This window comes from Lepidochelys kempii, chromosome 9, assembly GCF_965140285.1.
Source record: "Lepidochelys kempii isolate rLepKem1 chromosome 9, rLepKem1.hap1, whole genome shotgun sequence".
NCBI lineage: Eukaryota > Metazoa > Chordata > Testudines > Cheloniidae > Lepidochelys > Lepidochelys kempii.
The window spans coordinates 73894332-73910499 of NC_136388.1; the positions used below are offsets into that span (position 1 = coordinate 73894332).

The 16168-nt window shown below is 41.1% G+C and overlaps 1 protein-coding gene across 3 annotated transcripts in view; it reads right to left on the bottom strand.

Moving 5' to 3' along the window:
- The window catches only part of ZNF711 (zinc finger protein 711), a 40320-nt gene that overhangs the window by 14047 nt on the left and 10105 nt on the right, over positions 1–16168 (bottom strand). For all 3 annotated transcript variants that reach the window (XM_073360886.2, XM_073360887.2, XM_073360888.2), the window contains exons 2-3: positions 3977–4081; positions 1517–2047 (exon numbers count right to left, since the gene is read on the bottom strand). In XM_073360886.2, the coding sequence (XP_073216987.1) occupies positions 1517–2047; positions 3977–4055 (610 nt within the window). In that variant the 5' untranslated portion in view covers positions 4056–4081. The remainder of the gene's footprint in view (positions 1–1516; positions 2048–3976; positions 4082–16168) is intronic.

The window sequence follows — 16168 nt, forward strand, 5'->3', positions numbered from 1 at the left end:
GAAATATCGCAGTTACAGAACACAACTCATCATAAGTACTCTGTTAGAAAGGAGGAATTCTTTCAGTGAAAACAACTGAGCATTATAATGGTGTTCCTTTTCTCACAAAACATACACAGGAATACCACTGCTGTAGAAAGTCTGATTTGCTTTCATAATGGTTTCTTTGTGTTCTTGTTCAAAAACCCTCACTAGTTTAAGTGACATATTTAAAGTGCCCTTGCATGCAGCACATGACATTACATTAAGGACAGACTGATGAAAACTATAGCTCTGTCTCTCCCACAATTTTGGAAAAAAATCTAAACATGTTATACTCCTAAAAATGTTTTGGAAAACAGCATCACAGACATGTTTCAAAATGTAGAATGTATAAGATATATTTGAATACAGTGATTTGTATTTATCCTGAAAATTTTAATAAAAGCCGTTTATTGAAAGTAGATCTCTGAAGTTTTTACACACTTGGCATTCTCATCATTTATTGAGATGGGTTGCTACCAGCTATATAAAATGGTTATTGGACAATCAAAACCTATTCTGGCCTAGTCAAATTTCACTAGCTGTAATTCAGAAAAGCTGCAAGTTTGCACTGACAAATATTGTGTATACTAACTAACCTACATGGAAGTCCTGTGGGTGAGAGTGAAAACTGGTACCAGATATCTAATTGTCAATATCATTTAATTGTAGAAAAAAAGGATTATTTGCCTACTTTGCAGTTTTCCCACAGTTGTTCTCACTCAGCCAGCTGTACCCTAATTGCAGGTAGCTAATAATTTATGTGCACTCCCCACAGTGCAATATAGGGCAAGAAGCCAGTTTACATTTTCCGTCTCAGATCAGAGGTGTCAGTCAATAAATGCGCATATTTTTTAAGTTTAGTTCAGATCAGGCAGTGGAACATAAAGCTGGCTACTATGTTTTTGCTTTACAAACAAACCTATTGTCAGACAAATGTATAGCCTTTAACGTTTTTATGTTAACCAATATGGTCAGGGACACAACTCCATACTCTGGGTGTCCCCAAACCGCTGACTACCAGAAGATGGGACTGGATGACAGGGGAATTACCCAACTCTGTTCATTCCTCTGACACTATCAGAAGACAGGATACTGGTCTAGATGGACCATTGGTCTGATCCAGTATGGCCATTCTTATATTATGTCTTTTTTCTAGCTTGATGCTATTGATGAAACTTGAAAAATGCTATTTTCTGCACATATTTCCATAATTTGATAATTATGTTTTTTTTAATTTACTGTATCACTGCAAGGTTAAATTACAGTATATTAAAAAGATTTTTTTTTTAAAAAAAACACCCATTGTTCAGAAATTACACACTCACATGAAAAATCTAACTCTTGGCACCAAGTCATTAATTTGGCAAGAGACTGTTTTTTCAGAGAGTTCAGGTGCACAGGATAGCAAGATTTCAGTGTTAATAACTTCTCCCTACTGGACCACTTCTAGTTGAAATAATCTCCTATTCATATCTACCTTTATTTCACTTACAAGATATCATTAAGTAGTCTTCAGATGTGCTCTTGCCATCATCATCATCTTCAGTTTTTATTGTAACCGTAGAACCAGGAACAGTACTGGCTGCTTGAATCACAGTTTCTGTATCTGAATTAGTTACAAGAACTTCTTCTGAAACCATTGTGGGTGAGTCAGCTCCTGACACAGAGTCTTGCACCACATGTTCCAAATGTCCATCAGGACCCGTAACAAGGTCAGCCACAAAAACCTGATCAGGAACTCTAACAGTTTCTGTTATTAGATCAGAAGTCAAAACATGATCACTGGTATCTAAAGCTTCTTCAATAGCAACATCAGCTTCCAACACAGATTCAGGAACAATTACACCTTCTGTTACAACATCAGTTTCAGTGATGATATCTGGTCCTTGGACAACTTCAGCAGCTAAGCCATGATCAAGAGTTATCCCATCATCCGTGACAACATCAGAAACTAGTACAGCTTCAGGAACTGATACAACAATATGGTCACCATCTATATGAGCAGTGCCAGCCATTCCAGCCACTGTGAAACAATTGTGAATGAGAAAAAATGTTAACATTCACACTACGGTATCACATGGACTGTATGTAAGGAATATAACTAAGGTAAAGACTATGCATAGAAGAGGGCTCCCTTGCCTTCTAACAAATTTCATTACATTTTACATACCTCCAGATAAGAATGAACACAATCTTGTAAAAGTCTATGATTTTAAAATTAAACAAAACAAAAGCACAAAATCCCCCAAATCTTTCTTTAAAAGGAACATTAGGTCAAATCTGCCCCCCAATTTAGGTTTAATAAAACTGAGATTTAAAAGACAAAAGATCAGTAGCGGATTCTATTATATGTATTCCAAAAAAGCTAAAACATTTTTCTATTATGCTAGCAACTTGAATGCTGCATTATTTTGTTAGTGCAACAGAGCCCAACAGCAAATCTGACTAAACAGCATGAAGCTGGCTGGCTTTGCTGACACACAAGATAACAGTTTCCTTAAACATCAAAATGTGCTACTGGAACATCCTTAACACTTTAAACATCAAAAACTGGAGAGTTCAAACTGTCAAAAATATCACTTGTTTTACTTGCTTATCAAATTATGGCAGAGGTTTCAATTAGTCACTCTAGTAAATATTAACAATTTTCCTTTCTAGGAAACATAGCCAACAGGGATCTGGGCTACAAGAGAAGCCACGTTAGAAATATCCAATTATTTTAAAGCCTAAATAAAAACAATTATTTTAATCGTTATGAATAAAAGATTCAAGAACATATGCCCTTTTAAAATGAAGGTGGTAAATAATATTTTCCATTTTTATTGTAATTGTAATTAATTTGGTACATTCCAAGGACTTATGCCATTAATACTAGCTCTGCAGAATGGTTGTCCCCATACAAATAAATAAAATAATAATAATAATAATAAAAAAAACCTCTCTATTGATAGATGGCAGAGTTAGGGACCTGCAGGTCCAGGAGATAGTCATGTTTGCCCACTGTACCATTCCTCCCAAATACTGGAGGCTGGTACAGTCACTATTATCTTACTTTTGCCCTGTCTACATGAGAAAACAGTAGCAAATTAACTAAATTAGTTTAGAAACTGCTTTAGTTAAATCAATGCAACATCTTGGCTGGACATTCATCTCAATTTAGGAGCTTCTAAACATAATTAGCTAAATAGATACAATTTTCTTGCATACACAAGGCCTTTGATTTCCTCTCTATACACAGGCATGCATGCAGAGGGAATTCAGACAGCAGCTAGTGGGAAGATCATAAGAACATGGATCTAAAGGGACTCAAGCCATTATGCTCCAGGAGAGCCTAAGATTTAATGCGGAAGCCCAAGATCTGTCAGAAAATCTCTCAGATTGCTGGCCATTCATGGAGCCCAGAGGCCCTGTCTGTTCCAAAAGGAGGAGAAAGGCTAAATCCAGGCTAAATCCTGTCCTTTTACCATCCTAACATATCAAAAGGAAACAGCAATTAAAAAAAAATCGTCACATTGCCTTTTAAGATAAAGATCTTGTTGAACCACCTTCTCTGTTTAAGGATCTCAGACTGTAAGCTATTGAAAGCCTCTATTCCCATTTAATCAATGAGGATTGAGGGTACTCAGCACTACAGAGGAGGCGTTCAGCACTTTTTACAAACTGCCCCTTAGTCAACTTACTGAAGTTCTACTTCATCCAGAATTAATGCTGCAATTTTTAAAGCAGACTTTTTCCACATGATAAAAGTGGGAATTCAGATACGTATAGCTTGTTTCCTGAAGGACTGCCTCTGTATGGCATTGTGAAGACAAAATTAAATACATACTAAATATTATTATAAACCGTTAGTTAACCTTACATTTGAGCTACATTCAATGATGTAGAAAATATGTTTTATTTAAAAAGATCTCTCCCATTTTGTGCATTAGTGTTTAAAAATAAAATGTTTTACCAAAATCTTGCATAATCATAGTGTGAGGCATTTTGGACTCTTGTGTCTGCAATCCAAGACTTCCACCACCTGGATCCATAGTCAGCTAAGCTCTTTCACAAATAGCTGTAAAAACAAAATTGTAATTTATATTAAATGCATATCATATTAATGTTTGTTTAGCTCTACTGGACTAAAGTCTGATTCACTCCGTATAAATCCATGCGTGCAGACATGGAAATGTGTCCCTGAAAAACGGAAGGAAAAAAAATAGATGCTACCTTACACAATTCACTTTGTCATATTATTTTATGATCCTGTATTAGATCTCAATCCTGCACACACATCCATGAGTAGCCTGATAAAGTCAAAAAGCACTGAAGTGTGCAAAATTAAGCAACTGCAAGTATTTGCTGGACTGGGCTTAGTTACAAAAGCAAACAAGTAAAAACTTTGTGATGCACTGTTTATGTTACAACTTGTAAAAATTTACCTAGAATGTGCTACTGGAACATCCTTAACACTCAGAACTCCAGACAGACACAGAGCTTTACCTCAAGGGGTACTAACTGAGCCCAAACCTTTTGTATCTATTTTGGGAGTAGAATATAAAAATATGCTCTGAAATTCTCCCCACAACATGACTAATGACAGATCATTAAAATGTCTAAAGCACTACTGACAATAGCAACAAATTATGTGTCAAGTATTAGTTAACAACAGAAGACAGTTACCTACGTCTTATTAGACACACAAAAAGCTGTTATGAAGCAGTTTGAGTTGCTACACATACAACTTACCTACCCACAAAAATAAGGAAATCAAAGGTAAGCCACCTAACAAGCACACACATTCAACCCACAAGCATACACTTTAACGTTACAACTACAATACGCTACGGATCATGCACCAAAACCCTAACTCTGTCCCATTTTCATCCTCCTGTACATACTTTTTACCCGATTATTTCCTCCCTTCCCCAACACTAACCATGTAGACATCTGGTGTAGCAGAAGGCTGTGATGAGAGAGGGTAGTCTGGGAAAGGGTTGTGGCTGTAAAGGCAGTTAAAGGGGATGATGGAAGCTAACATCCCAGGTGGATACCTGGTTTAAGTTATCAAGGCATGGTCTGTGGCATATTGTAGTTTCAACATTATCTCAAATAAAATTAGTAAGGTGGAGCAGAGAGCTGTAGTGTAGAAGACTTTTTATGTCTTTGCTTTTGAGAGTTTTCCAGGTAGGTTGTGTGTGCTTTCCAAAAATGTTTATATATAACTTTCTTAGGGATTTTTTAAAATAAAAATCTGTCAGTAGCTGCACACTAACCCTTCTGTTGGAGGATAAAATCTGACAAATTGTAGCTCCTATGGGTTTGTTTTCATTGCTTTGTTAGCTGGAGGTATAACTCAAGTTTTGCCCCAACCCAACTTCTGTCCACAAAGAAAATCTCTAGGTGGAGTTAAGTGGTGCTTTAAGATGCAAGCTAGCTCATCCATCAGAGATGGGGGAGGGGGCTGGAGAGGGGTCGGATGAGGGGCTGAAGTTCAAATGGTGATGAAGCTGGAGCTAGTAATGCTGTGGGGATGAAGTTATAACAGCTCAATGGCTAATCCAACTACCCTGCTAATTCAATCATTCTGTGCTGCTAATCAAATCACTCTGCAGTGTGTTGTTTTGCAGTGTGGTCACTCTCACTCCAGCTTGCTAGCTCCAGTGGAGTAACTCTAGTGTACCAACTGGAGTTAACTATTTAGCTGTTGCAGGGAAGACAACAAGTTATACCATGAATAGCAGCTGAACAAGGCATTATTATTTTTATTTGAATTGCAACAGCGTCTAGCCCCAGTTGCAGACCGGATCCCATTGTGCCAGGCGCCACACAAACAGAACAAAAAGACAGACTGAAAGTTCATAGGGACAGGGACTAAGTATATGACAAGGGACACAAGATGGATACAAGCAGATGGGGGAGCACAAGACAACAATAACACAGTATAGGTCAGGGTCCCCCCAGATCCCTGCTTCAGGCCCTTGTACTGTCTTTTCTCCTGCCCTGCCCTCCCCCCACACCGGCAGACACCCAGGGGAGACTTGGAGCAAACAAACAAACAAGAAAAGTACTCTCCCTTCTTTCCTCCCTTATGGGGGAAGGGAACCTGTGGGAAATTTAAAAAAAGCAAGGGGGACCTGGAACTCAGGCAGTCTTCCTGGGTCAGCCCTTTTGGCTTAGTTTACACAGGGTCCACCTCCAGCCCTTACTCTAGGGCAGAGGTGGGCAAACTATGGCCCGCAGGCCACATCCAGCTAGCGGGACCCTCCTTCCTGGCCCCTGAGCTCCTGGGACGCTTGCCCCTCCCCCGCAGCCTCAGCGCACCGTGCCGCTGGCACAACGCTCTGGGTGGCTGGGCAGCACAGTTGCAGAGTTGCGGCCTGACCCGGTGCTCTGGGCGGCACGGCTGTAGCACCGCCAGCCACTGGTGCTCCAGGCAGTGCGGTAAGGGGTCGGGGGGCTTGGATAGAGGGCAGGTGAGTTTGGGGGTGTGGTCAAGGGTCAGGGTGGTCAGAGGGCGGGGAACAGGGGGGTTGGATGGGTCCGGGGGGATCAGGGATGGGGGGTCCGGGTGTGGTCACAGAGCAGGGGGTGGTGGATGGGGCAGGAGTCCCATGGGGGCCGTCAGGGGACAGGGGGGTTGGATGAGGCAGGAGTCCTGGGGGAGCCGTTGGGGGCAAGAGGTGGAGGGGGGGGTCGGATAGGGGGTGGGGGCCGGGCCACGCCTGGCTGTTTGGGGAGAGACAGCCTCCCCTAACCAGCCCTCCATACAGTTTTGGAAACCCGATGTGGCCCTCAGGCCAAAAAGTTTACCCGCCCCTGCTCTAGGGCGTGCTGCTTGGAGGCTGGTTCATGCAGCTTTGGGAGCAGTGAGCCTTGTTGCTGTCTCCTCACTGGGCCTGTTTGGAAGGGAAGGGTGGCTTCCTGTGGAAGGTTTTCCCTTTTAAGCTCCCACCCCCAGACAGAACAAGCTTTGCAGGTTTGCTTTGCTGGCATTGAACAGGCTCAGAGGAACTCCTTAGTCCCCTCTCTGTCAGTGTGTGGGTGTGCCCCTTCATAGTTGGCATGACAGGCAATGCTCTGAGCGCACCAACAGACAACCCATTAAGTTTTCTGTAGGCCTCATGTCAAAAGGAGTTTTAAGAAGAATTATAAAGGAGAATAATGAGTTAGTTTTGCAGATGTTTATACAGTGCTTCTCCCAAGCATGGGCAGCAGCATGGGAAAGCACAAAGGTGTCTGAAAATTTAAAAAGTGAGCTATGGAAGCTGACATCATGGGCTCGTCAGAGGTGGGAGTCAGTATTTTGATACTAAATGAAAGGTAAGTAGGGTGAGGATAGGTCACAAAAGACCATGAAAACAAAGACAAGTTTGATATAATAAAGAGGGAACAAGTAAAGTGATGCAAAGAGAGGGGTGACATGGTTGAAGTGACAGGCAAGAAAAATGATCTTTGAAGCAGCATTCTGAACAGATATCAGCGGGGCAAGATTGCATTTGCCAAGATCAGAGAAAAAGATGTTACAATAATTGAGAGAAGAGACTATGAGAATTTGGACAAGAGTTTTAGCTCTGTAGATAAACAGGAAAGGCTGTATCTTAGAGAAGGTACGCAGAAAGAATATGCAAAACTTAGACATAGCCTGGAGGTGAGTACCTAGAGAGGTCCTAGTTGAAGATACTCTTGTCCATAACCTAGGGGTTGAATGGTGGTGATGGAAGGGAGGATTAAGAGCTGTTTTAGCCGATTAGAGTTTGAGATGACAACTAGATGCATACTAAAAATTTGACAATTGTTAGGTCACTAGTGTGCTAATACCACTACCTATCATGACGACCAATTCTGTCTCATTATTTTCTTGTACTTTCCTGTCTGTTAAACTATTGGGGGAAAGGCCCATATTTATGCATCACCTACTACAATGGGATTCTGATGCATGACTACAGCTCCTAGGTGCTACAATAATATATCTAAATAACAGACATCTTCTCTGACAATGTCCACTTCAGATGCTTCAGAGGAAAGTGTAAGAACCCTTCTGTGGCCAGATCAGAGAATCTGCCTCCCACATTAGGTTTCCAATAATGAGAGACTGGTTTAGGCACTAATGCATAATCTTTAATATCTCTTCCAAAATTATAATTAATTGTAACAACTCTGGATATGATCTATACAAATGTCCAATCCCTTTTGAATATTGCTAAATTCCTAGCCTCAATGATTTCCTATGACAATTTGTTCCACAGTCTAACTATATGTTGTGTAAAGAAAGAAGCACTGGTTTTGAATTTGCCACCTTTTAATTGAATGTCCCCTTGTTCTTGTGTTATGACACAGGGAGAAAAACATTCTTGATCTACATTTTTTATTTTATATACTTTTATCATGTCCTCTCTCAATCTTCCTCCTTTCTAAGTAAATAATCCCAACCTCTTCAATCTCTATTTGTAATTTTTTCATGCCCTTGATCATTTTTCTTGCCTGTCTCTGACCCCCCTCAGTTCTACAGTATCTTTTTGAGCTGGGATGACCAGTACTGCAAAGTATTCCAGACGAGATTGCACCACTGATTTATAGAAAAGGCGTTATATTTTCTGTATTATTCCCTATCCCATTCCTAAGGCATCTTTGTTGCTTTATTGACCACCACTGCACATTGAGGAACTCGTCACTGAACTGTCTATAACGACACCCAGATTCCTCTTTTGAGCTGATTCAGTTAATTTAGAATCCTGTACGCTGAACAAGTAGTTTAAATTTGCACATTTACCTAGCTTGTTTTAGGTCTCTGAAATTCCTCACCATCTTCTCTGATTAACCTAAATAAGTTGGTGTTGTCTACAAATTTTCTGTCTCACTGCTCAACACTACACACTTTTAAATGTATAGCTTTATTTGATAGCCTCCAATCCTCTGAAACAATGCTGTTTTTAATGAGAGAATTCATATTTTTGTTAGTGGCTCAGCTACTTAATGCTTAAAATTCTGCCGATCATTTGGGTATGGTGATTTGCTGCTTTTTAAATTATCAATTTCCTCCAGACATCTCCTTCTCCCAACATCTCAATCTCCAATAGCACCTCACCTTTATTCTCAGCAAAGAACAAGTCTGGGGTAGGTATCTTCCCAACATTCCTGGTACTGAAGACAGATGCAGAGAAATAATTTACAAAAAGAAAAGGGAGTACTTCTTTTTGCGAATACAGACTAACACGGCTGTTACTCTGAAAGAAATAATTTAGCTTCTCAGGGAAGTCTTCATCTTCTTTAATTGCTTCTTTTAGCTCCTGGTGATCCAGCAGACCCATCAATTTTTTTGCAGGCTTTGCCTCCAATGTACTTTAAGAATCTCTTTGTCTGTTCTTAGAAATCCATTTCAGCCCTTCCATTTTCCCATTTATTGCCTGCTGTAATTTGTGTCCTTTCTATTGGTTATTCCTATATTCGCTAGGGTCAGATTTCCAAATTTTGAAGGATTGTGTTTGGTTCAAATAGACTCTCAAATTGTTTCATGTAGCTATATTGCAGGGGTGGCCAAACTTACTGACTCTCCGAGCTGCTACAACAATCTTCAGAAGTTTGAGAGCCAGGTCGTACCTGCAGCCTTGTGGGAGGCGCCTGCTGGGACTTGGGGCTTCAGCCTCATGGGAGGCACCTGCCGGGGTTTGGGACTTCTGGATCTCAAAAAAATATTACCCAATCTTAAATTTGGACTTTATTTGGAAAACATTTTTAAATTTAATTGTTTAAGTTCAAAAAGATGATGGCAACTACAATCCCCTGCTGATGCAATTGATTCAACTCTGAGATATTTCAGCCATCCACCATGTACAGTGGATTTTTAGACAGGTCAGGGCACAAAGCAATAATCATAAGCTGCCTATATTCATTTCCAATCCCCACGTCCTCTCTCTCATTCACTATCAACGCTCACTTCTAATCTACCCATGATGCCAGCCTCCACTGCCCCTTATTACATTTTCAAACAACCTCCCTGTGCTTTCTCTGTTGCTGCCATATACATGAGAGATGTTCACCATTAACATCCACAAAGCTACCTCATTATTCACCTTCAAGTCCCTTCTCAAATCTCCTTTGCTATAAAGTCTACAAAAAACTTGAGAATTGTTTTAGTGTGTTGAGACTAAAACCTATCAGTGCTGACTCCTTCTACTCTGTCTGTCGATTTGTCTTATATTTAGACTGTAAACTCCTTGGGGTGGGGATAGTCTTTTTGTTCGGTCTGTACAGCACCTAGCACAACAGGGTCCTGATCTATGACTAGGGCTCCTAGATACTATAGTAATACAAATAATAAATAATTTGGCTAGCACCCATTTGGAACATATTACAGAAACTGAGCAGATGTAGTCCAAGTTAGGAACATTTTAAGGATATCAAGACAGGCTAATCTGTGGGCATGGATAGCTGAAATCTTATGACTAAAGTTTCTCTTACTTTTTGAGGATCTCATTTGAAGCTTTGCAAAAATCAGAAGTGCTACGCTGTCATTCCTGAAATTTGTACTTGGGCCAATGACAATACTGATCCTGCTTAGCAATCTGATTCCACAGCATTTTGTGTGCACCACAACTTCAGTATTAGACTAGGTACTTTTTTGCCCACAATGCCATTAATTATACCTTTTAATAGGCAGCTAGAGTCAGACAGCTGCACCTAAGGGAAAAGGAGCTCCCCAGCCAAGACCTCCTGGATCCAGATACTAAGGGGAAATGCAATGGGGCAGTAGACTTCTAGCATACTCCTCTAGTGCCATACTGAACAACTTCCTCCAGAACTGCAGTACCATGGGCAGGACAACTGTCGTAGTGAGGGGCCCCAATACTACCTCTCTAGACACAGAAACTACCTTCACAACCCTGTGTTGCCCATATACTCCACCCTTTCTGAACTTTTGCTGATGGAAGCATTTGGCTGTAAGGGACTTTGTTGGAGAGCAGGAGGCTTCAGAAGCTCAGTGACTTCACTACTGTCCATTATAGGTGTTTGTTTTAAAAGTAATCATCTAACTCGAGGATAGGTGGTAACCCCTTCTCAAGGATCAGGAGTTATCTCCTAATTACAAAGTTCAGTAACAGCTGAGTTATAAATATACAAATAATCACAGGCAAAAGTCTTAAAAACAACTATAATCAGAAGCTATCAAGTTGTGCAGTACTAAAGAGGGGTTACTTACCAGTAACTTGGGGTATGTCTACACTGCCCACATTACAGCGTGGCCGTGGCAGCACTGTGACGTGGGCAGTGTAGTCATGCTTTATCACCGGGGAGAGCTCTCCCGGCAATAAAAAATAAACATCCCTCATTCGGGGTGGTAGCTTTTATGATAAAGTGCTGTCAATACTGGCAGTTTTCTGCGCTAAAACTTTTGTTGCTCAGGGGGGTGTTTTTTCACACTCCTGAATGACTAAAGTTTTAGCGCTGAAAGTGGCAGTGTAGACACAGCCTTGTTCTTCGTGAGTGTTGCCCTGCATATTCCCAGATATGAGGCTGGCCCCTTCTGGTGTTGAGCTGCTAAATCTTCTAGAGAACAGTGCCTGTTGAAATCACTTAGCCCTCCTTCTCCCCTTCCTTAAGTTTTAATAATATAGAAGGGGTCAGTGGCTCGAACTGCCCATCAGTTTTTCCCTAATTTCAGAATTCTTGACCAGAGACTCCAAAGAGGTTCAGAAGATGGGTGAGGAGTGTGAATATGTAGCAGCAACACACTTGAAGAACAGCTACTAGTAAGTAACTTTTCTTTTTTTTCTTCTAGTGGCCCCAAGTACAGTACTACCTGTTAGAGACTAGAGCAGTACAACTGCTAGGAAGGTTGGTGGAGGAGTTCTAGATGAACAAGGACTGCAAAAACTACAAAAGCAAGCATGAGTTCTAGATGGAAAGTTAAGAGAGACCTAGAAGCAAGTGCAATTTCACTCCCCCAAGGACAATTTTTTTGTTCAAGCAACAGCTTTACAAATTCCATGAAAGAGACAGGGATGCTACCTCTGGATTAGCTGAATACCTTTTGATAGTTCCAAATGACTGAAGACCAGATGAGTCATAACAAGGATGTAGGAAAGACTTGTGGAAACACAAGCATAATAGAGGCCTGATAAAATCGAAACAGAGATGACCTGAGATTGAAAGTGGGGAGTATGACACTGACCAAATCACATTTCCTATATGGGCTACCGTTTATATAGAGAATTAGTTATTTGGCCTGTATCTCACTAAGATATCTATGGCTAAGATGAATGCCCTATTCACAGATGATACTCTGCAAATAGCAGATGAGAGGTCCCAAGAGTTTTGTGATACAAGACTTGACCCCAAAAGAAAAGAGATACATGCACCTGAGGAAAACCCCTCAGTGCAGCCATCAAGCTATCAGTATGTGGAACAACCCATCCATAAACTAGGTTATCTTAAGGCAAATGAAGACTGCTGCCAGAGCTTGTGAGGGTAGAAGCTGAAATCAAAACCCATGCAGCCTGGTGAAATTCAAAATGCAGTTTTTAATGTTCAAGTTGTAACACAGAGCAACATTAAAGAAAAGTTTGTTTGGTTAAAAAAAGCTTCTACTTTTCATTAAGATCCATTAGACTTCTAAAGAACACTCTTATCAAGCATCTCAGCAATCTAGAAGTCGGGCTGTCAAAGTGAGAAGATTCAGGCTCAGAGGGACATTCTTACTCTAACCTGAACACACAAGACCCAGTAAACTGGAAAGTGATGCTAGCATGAGACCTAAGTAGTTTGAAGATAAAACTGCAAAGACCTGGTTACAACTACTGTCAACATCTTGGCTCCATCCCGACTGCCCTGCAGAGAGAGATATCTCACGCCAACAAAATAAGGGAACACGTAGGAATTCCCCATTCCAGTTCAAGATAGGGCAGTCTGCCAATGACACTGGGTCCTGTTTTGATTCAGGATCAACACTGGACATAAGGAGCATTCTCTAATAAACAGTCCTAGTTGGAACTTTCTTCCCTTGCTTAACACGTAAGGCCAGACTAAGACCTAAGAAAGACATTTGTACTGTTATACAAAACCTCTTTTCCATGAACCTGCTTGGACACTTTCTCTGGCAGATAAGTCTTTGGCCTTGATTAAAGTTTTTCAAGCTACACAAATGGCTCTCACCCCTAGAGCCCTGATGGGGAGATTTCATTTCTCACAGAATCCACAAACCTTGGAAAGTCTGGAAAATAAGGTGAACATTAGAATCCACATTTTGAAATATTACCATAGATAGTAAGAAAAGTGAGGTGGGAATTCTCTGATGGGCACGTTGTTACTTTGCCATTCTGCATCTTGTATGAACGGAGACATAAGTGGCTGAGGTGTAAGAACTGTCAAGAAAGAGTAGTATCTGTAATTAGTCTTATGGAGGCCACAAACAGTGTGGATAGTTATCATCCAGTTACGCTTTTAAGGAACTTGTTGTACAGGGTTCTATTATTTTTTTTACTTTAAAATGTATGTAACACGTCTAGAGTTTGCCCTGTAAAAAGAGGCAATATAAAAACCAAGTGGTTTATTCAAATAAACAGCGCTGGATCTTTGGCATCAAACTATAACAGAAATGTAGGACTGGAAAGGGCCTCGACAAGTCGGCTAGTCCAGTCCCCTGCACTGAAGCAGGACTAAGTATTATCTAGACCATTCCTGACTGCTGTTTGTCTAATCTGTTCTTAAAAACCTCCTATAACGGAGATTTCACAACCTCCCCGAGGTAATCTGTCCCAGTGCTCAACTACCATTACAGTTAGGAAGTTCTTCCTAAGGTCCAACCTAAATCACCCTTGCTGAAATTTAAGCCTGTTACTTCTTGTCCTGTCTTCAGTTTAAGGAGAACGATTTATCATCTTCCTCTTTATAACAACCTTTTACATATTTGAATATGCAGGACATCATCACGTCCCCCTTCAGTCTTATCTGCTCCAGACTAAACAAACCCACTTTTCCCAATCTTTTCTCATATATCATGTTTTCTAGACCTTTAATCATTTTTGTTGCTCTTCTCTGGACTTTCTCCAATTTGTCCATACCTTTCCCAAAGTGTGGTGGCCAGAACTGGACACAGGACTCCAGTTGAGGCCTTATCAGTGCTAAGTAGCAAGGAAGAATTATTTCTTGTGTCTTATTTACAACACTCCCGCCAATACAGAATGAGATTTGCTTTTTTTGCGACAGTATTACTTTGTTGACCCATATTTAGGTTTGTGATCCACTATAAACCCCAGATCCTTTTCTGCAGTATTCCTTCCCAGGCAGAACCAGTGCTAGGCATAAGCAGACTAAGCAATTGCTTAGGGCCCTAAGCAGCTCAAGGGGGTCCCCTATTCACTTTTTATTATGTTTTTTGGGGGAGTATTCCTGTTTAGGACACCCAATGGGTTAGCACCACCTCTGTTTCCAGGCAGTTATTTCCCATTTTTATTTGTGCAACTGATTCTTCCTTCCTAAGTGTAGTACTTTGCCTCTGTCCTTATTGAATTTCATATTCATTTCAGACCATTTATCCAGTTTGTCAAGACCATTTTGAATTCTAATCCTCTCCTCCAAAACGCAACCCTCTCCCAGCTTAGTGTCATCTGCAAACTTTATAAGCATACTCCCTATGGCATTATCCAAGTTATTTATGAAGACACTGAACAGAATTGGATCCAGAACATATCTCTGCAGGACACTTGATATGCCCTTCCAGTTTGATTGTGAACAATTAATAACTACTATCTGAGTTTTCCAGAGCACCTTTTCCAACCAGTTTTGCACCCACTTCACAGTAGATTCATTTAGACAATTTTTCTCTAGTTTGTTTATGAGAAGGTAATGTGAGATGGTAACGCTTTTGATACTATGGGTATGTCTACACTGGAAACTTCAAAGCGCTGCTGCGGGAACGCTCCCACAGCAGCACTTTGAAGTGTGAGAGAGGTCTTCCAGCGCTCCTGGTAATCCACCTCTACAAGAGGATTGGCTCCCAGTGTTTAGAGCCTGTCTACACTAGCGCTTTAAAGCACTTGGACTTGCTGTGCTCAGGGGGGTGATTTTTCACACCCCTGAGCCAGCAAGTTAGAGCGCTATAAAATGTAAGTGTAGACATACCCTACATTTGAGTTACGTTACATCTACAGCTTCCCCCCATCCACAAGGCTTGTTACCCTGCCAAAGAAGGATATTAGGTCAGTTTGACATAATTTGTTCTTGATAAACCCATGTTGACTGACACTTATCACCTTATTATCTTCTATGTGCTTACAAATTGATGGATTACTTGCTCCATTATCTCTTCAGGTACCAAAGTTAAGCTGACGGGTCTATAATTCCCTGGGTTGTCCTTCTTCCTCTTTTTACAGGCAGGTACTATATTTGCCCTTTTGCAGTCCTCTAGGATCTCCTTTATCCTCCATGAGTTCTCAAACATAATCGCTAATGGCTCAGAGATCTCTTCAGCCAGTTCCTTAAGTATTCTAGGATGTATTTCATCACACCCTATGTTGACTTATACTGATCTAAGCATCTTATTGCCACTTGGGTTAAGTACAGAACCACTTAAATTGATGGTTCATCAAGGAGATTGGACCATTGTCCTGCTTATTCTTTGCACTGAACCATTTCAAGCAAGTGGCTCATCAGAGTATATTGTGCTGGATGCTCAGCACCAGACTTTGTTGACACAGATTAAACCAGGAACTTAACATCACTTACATTGGTACTGGACTACTTCAAGCAAGTGGTTCACTAGTCAATGGTGTAGACACCTGGGTATTGGACTCAGGGCACGGCTACACTTGGAGATGTAGAGCGCTTTGAGTTAAACCAGCAGTAGGGAAAGCGCTGCAATCTGTCCACACTGACAGCTACAAGCGCACTGGTGTGGCCACAGAGAGCAGTGCATTGTGGTAGCTATCCCAGCATGCAAGTGGCTTCAACATGCTTTTCAAATGGGTGGGTGGGTGGGTGGGTGGAATGTGACAGGGAGTGTGTTGTGTGTATATGGCGGGGGGGGGAAAGAGAGTGGGTTGGGGGGGCTGAGAACATGTCAGCATGCTGTTTTGTAAGTTCAGACAGCCGCCGGACCCCTCCCCCCTTCTCTCTCTCTCTCACGTACAGCATTCCACAGTAATGGTTGCTTTGTCTTGGGGCA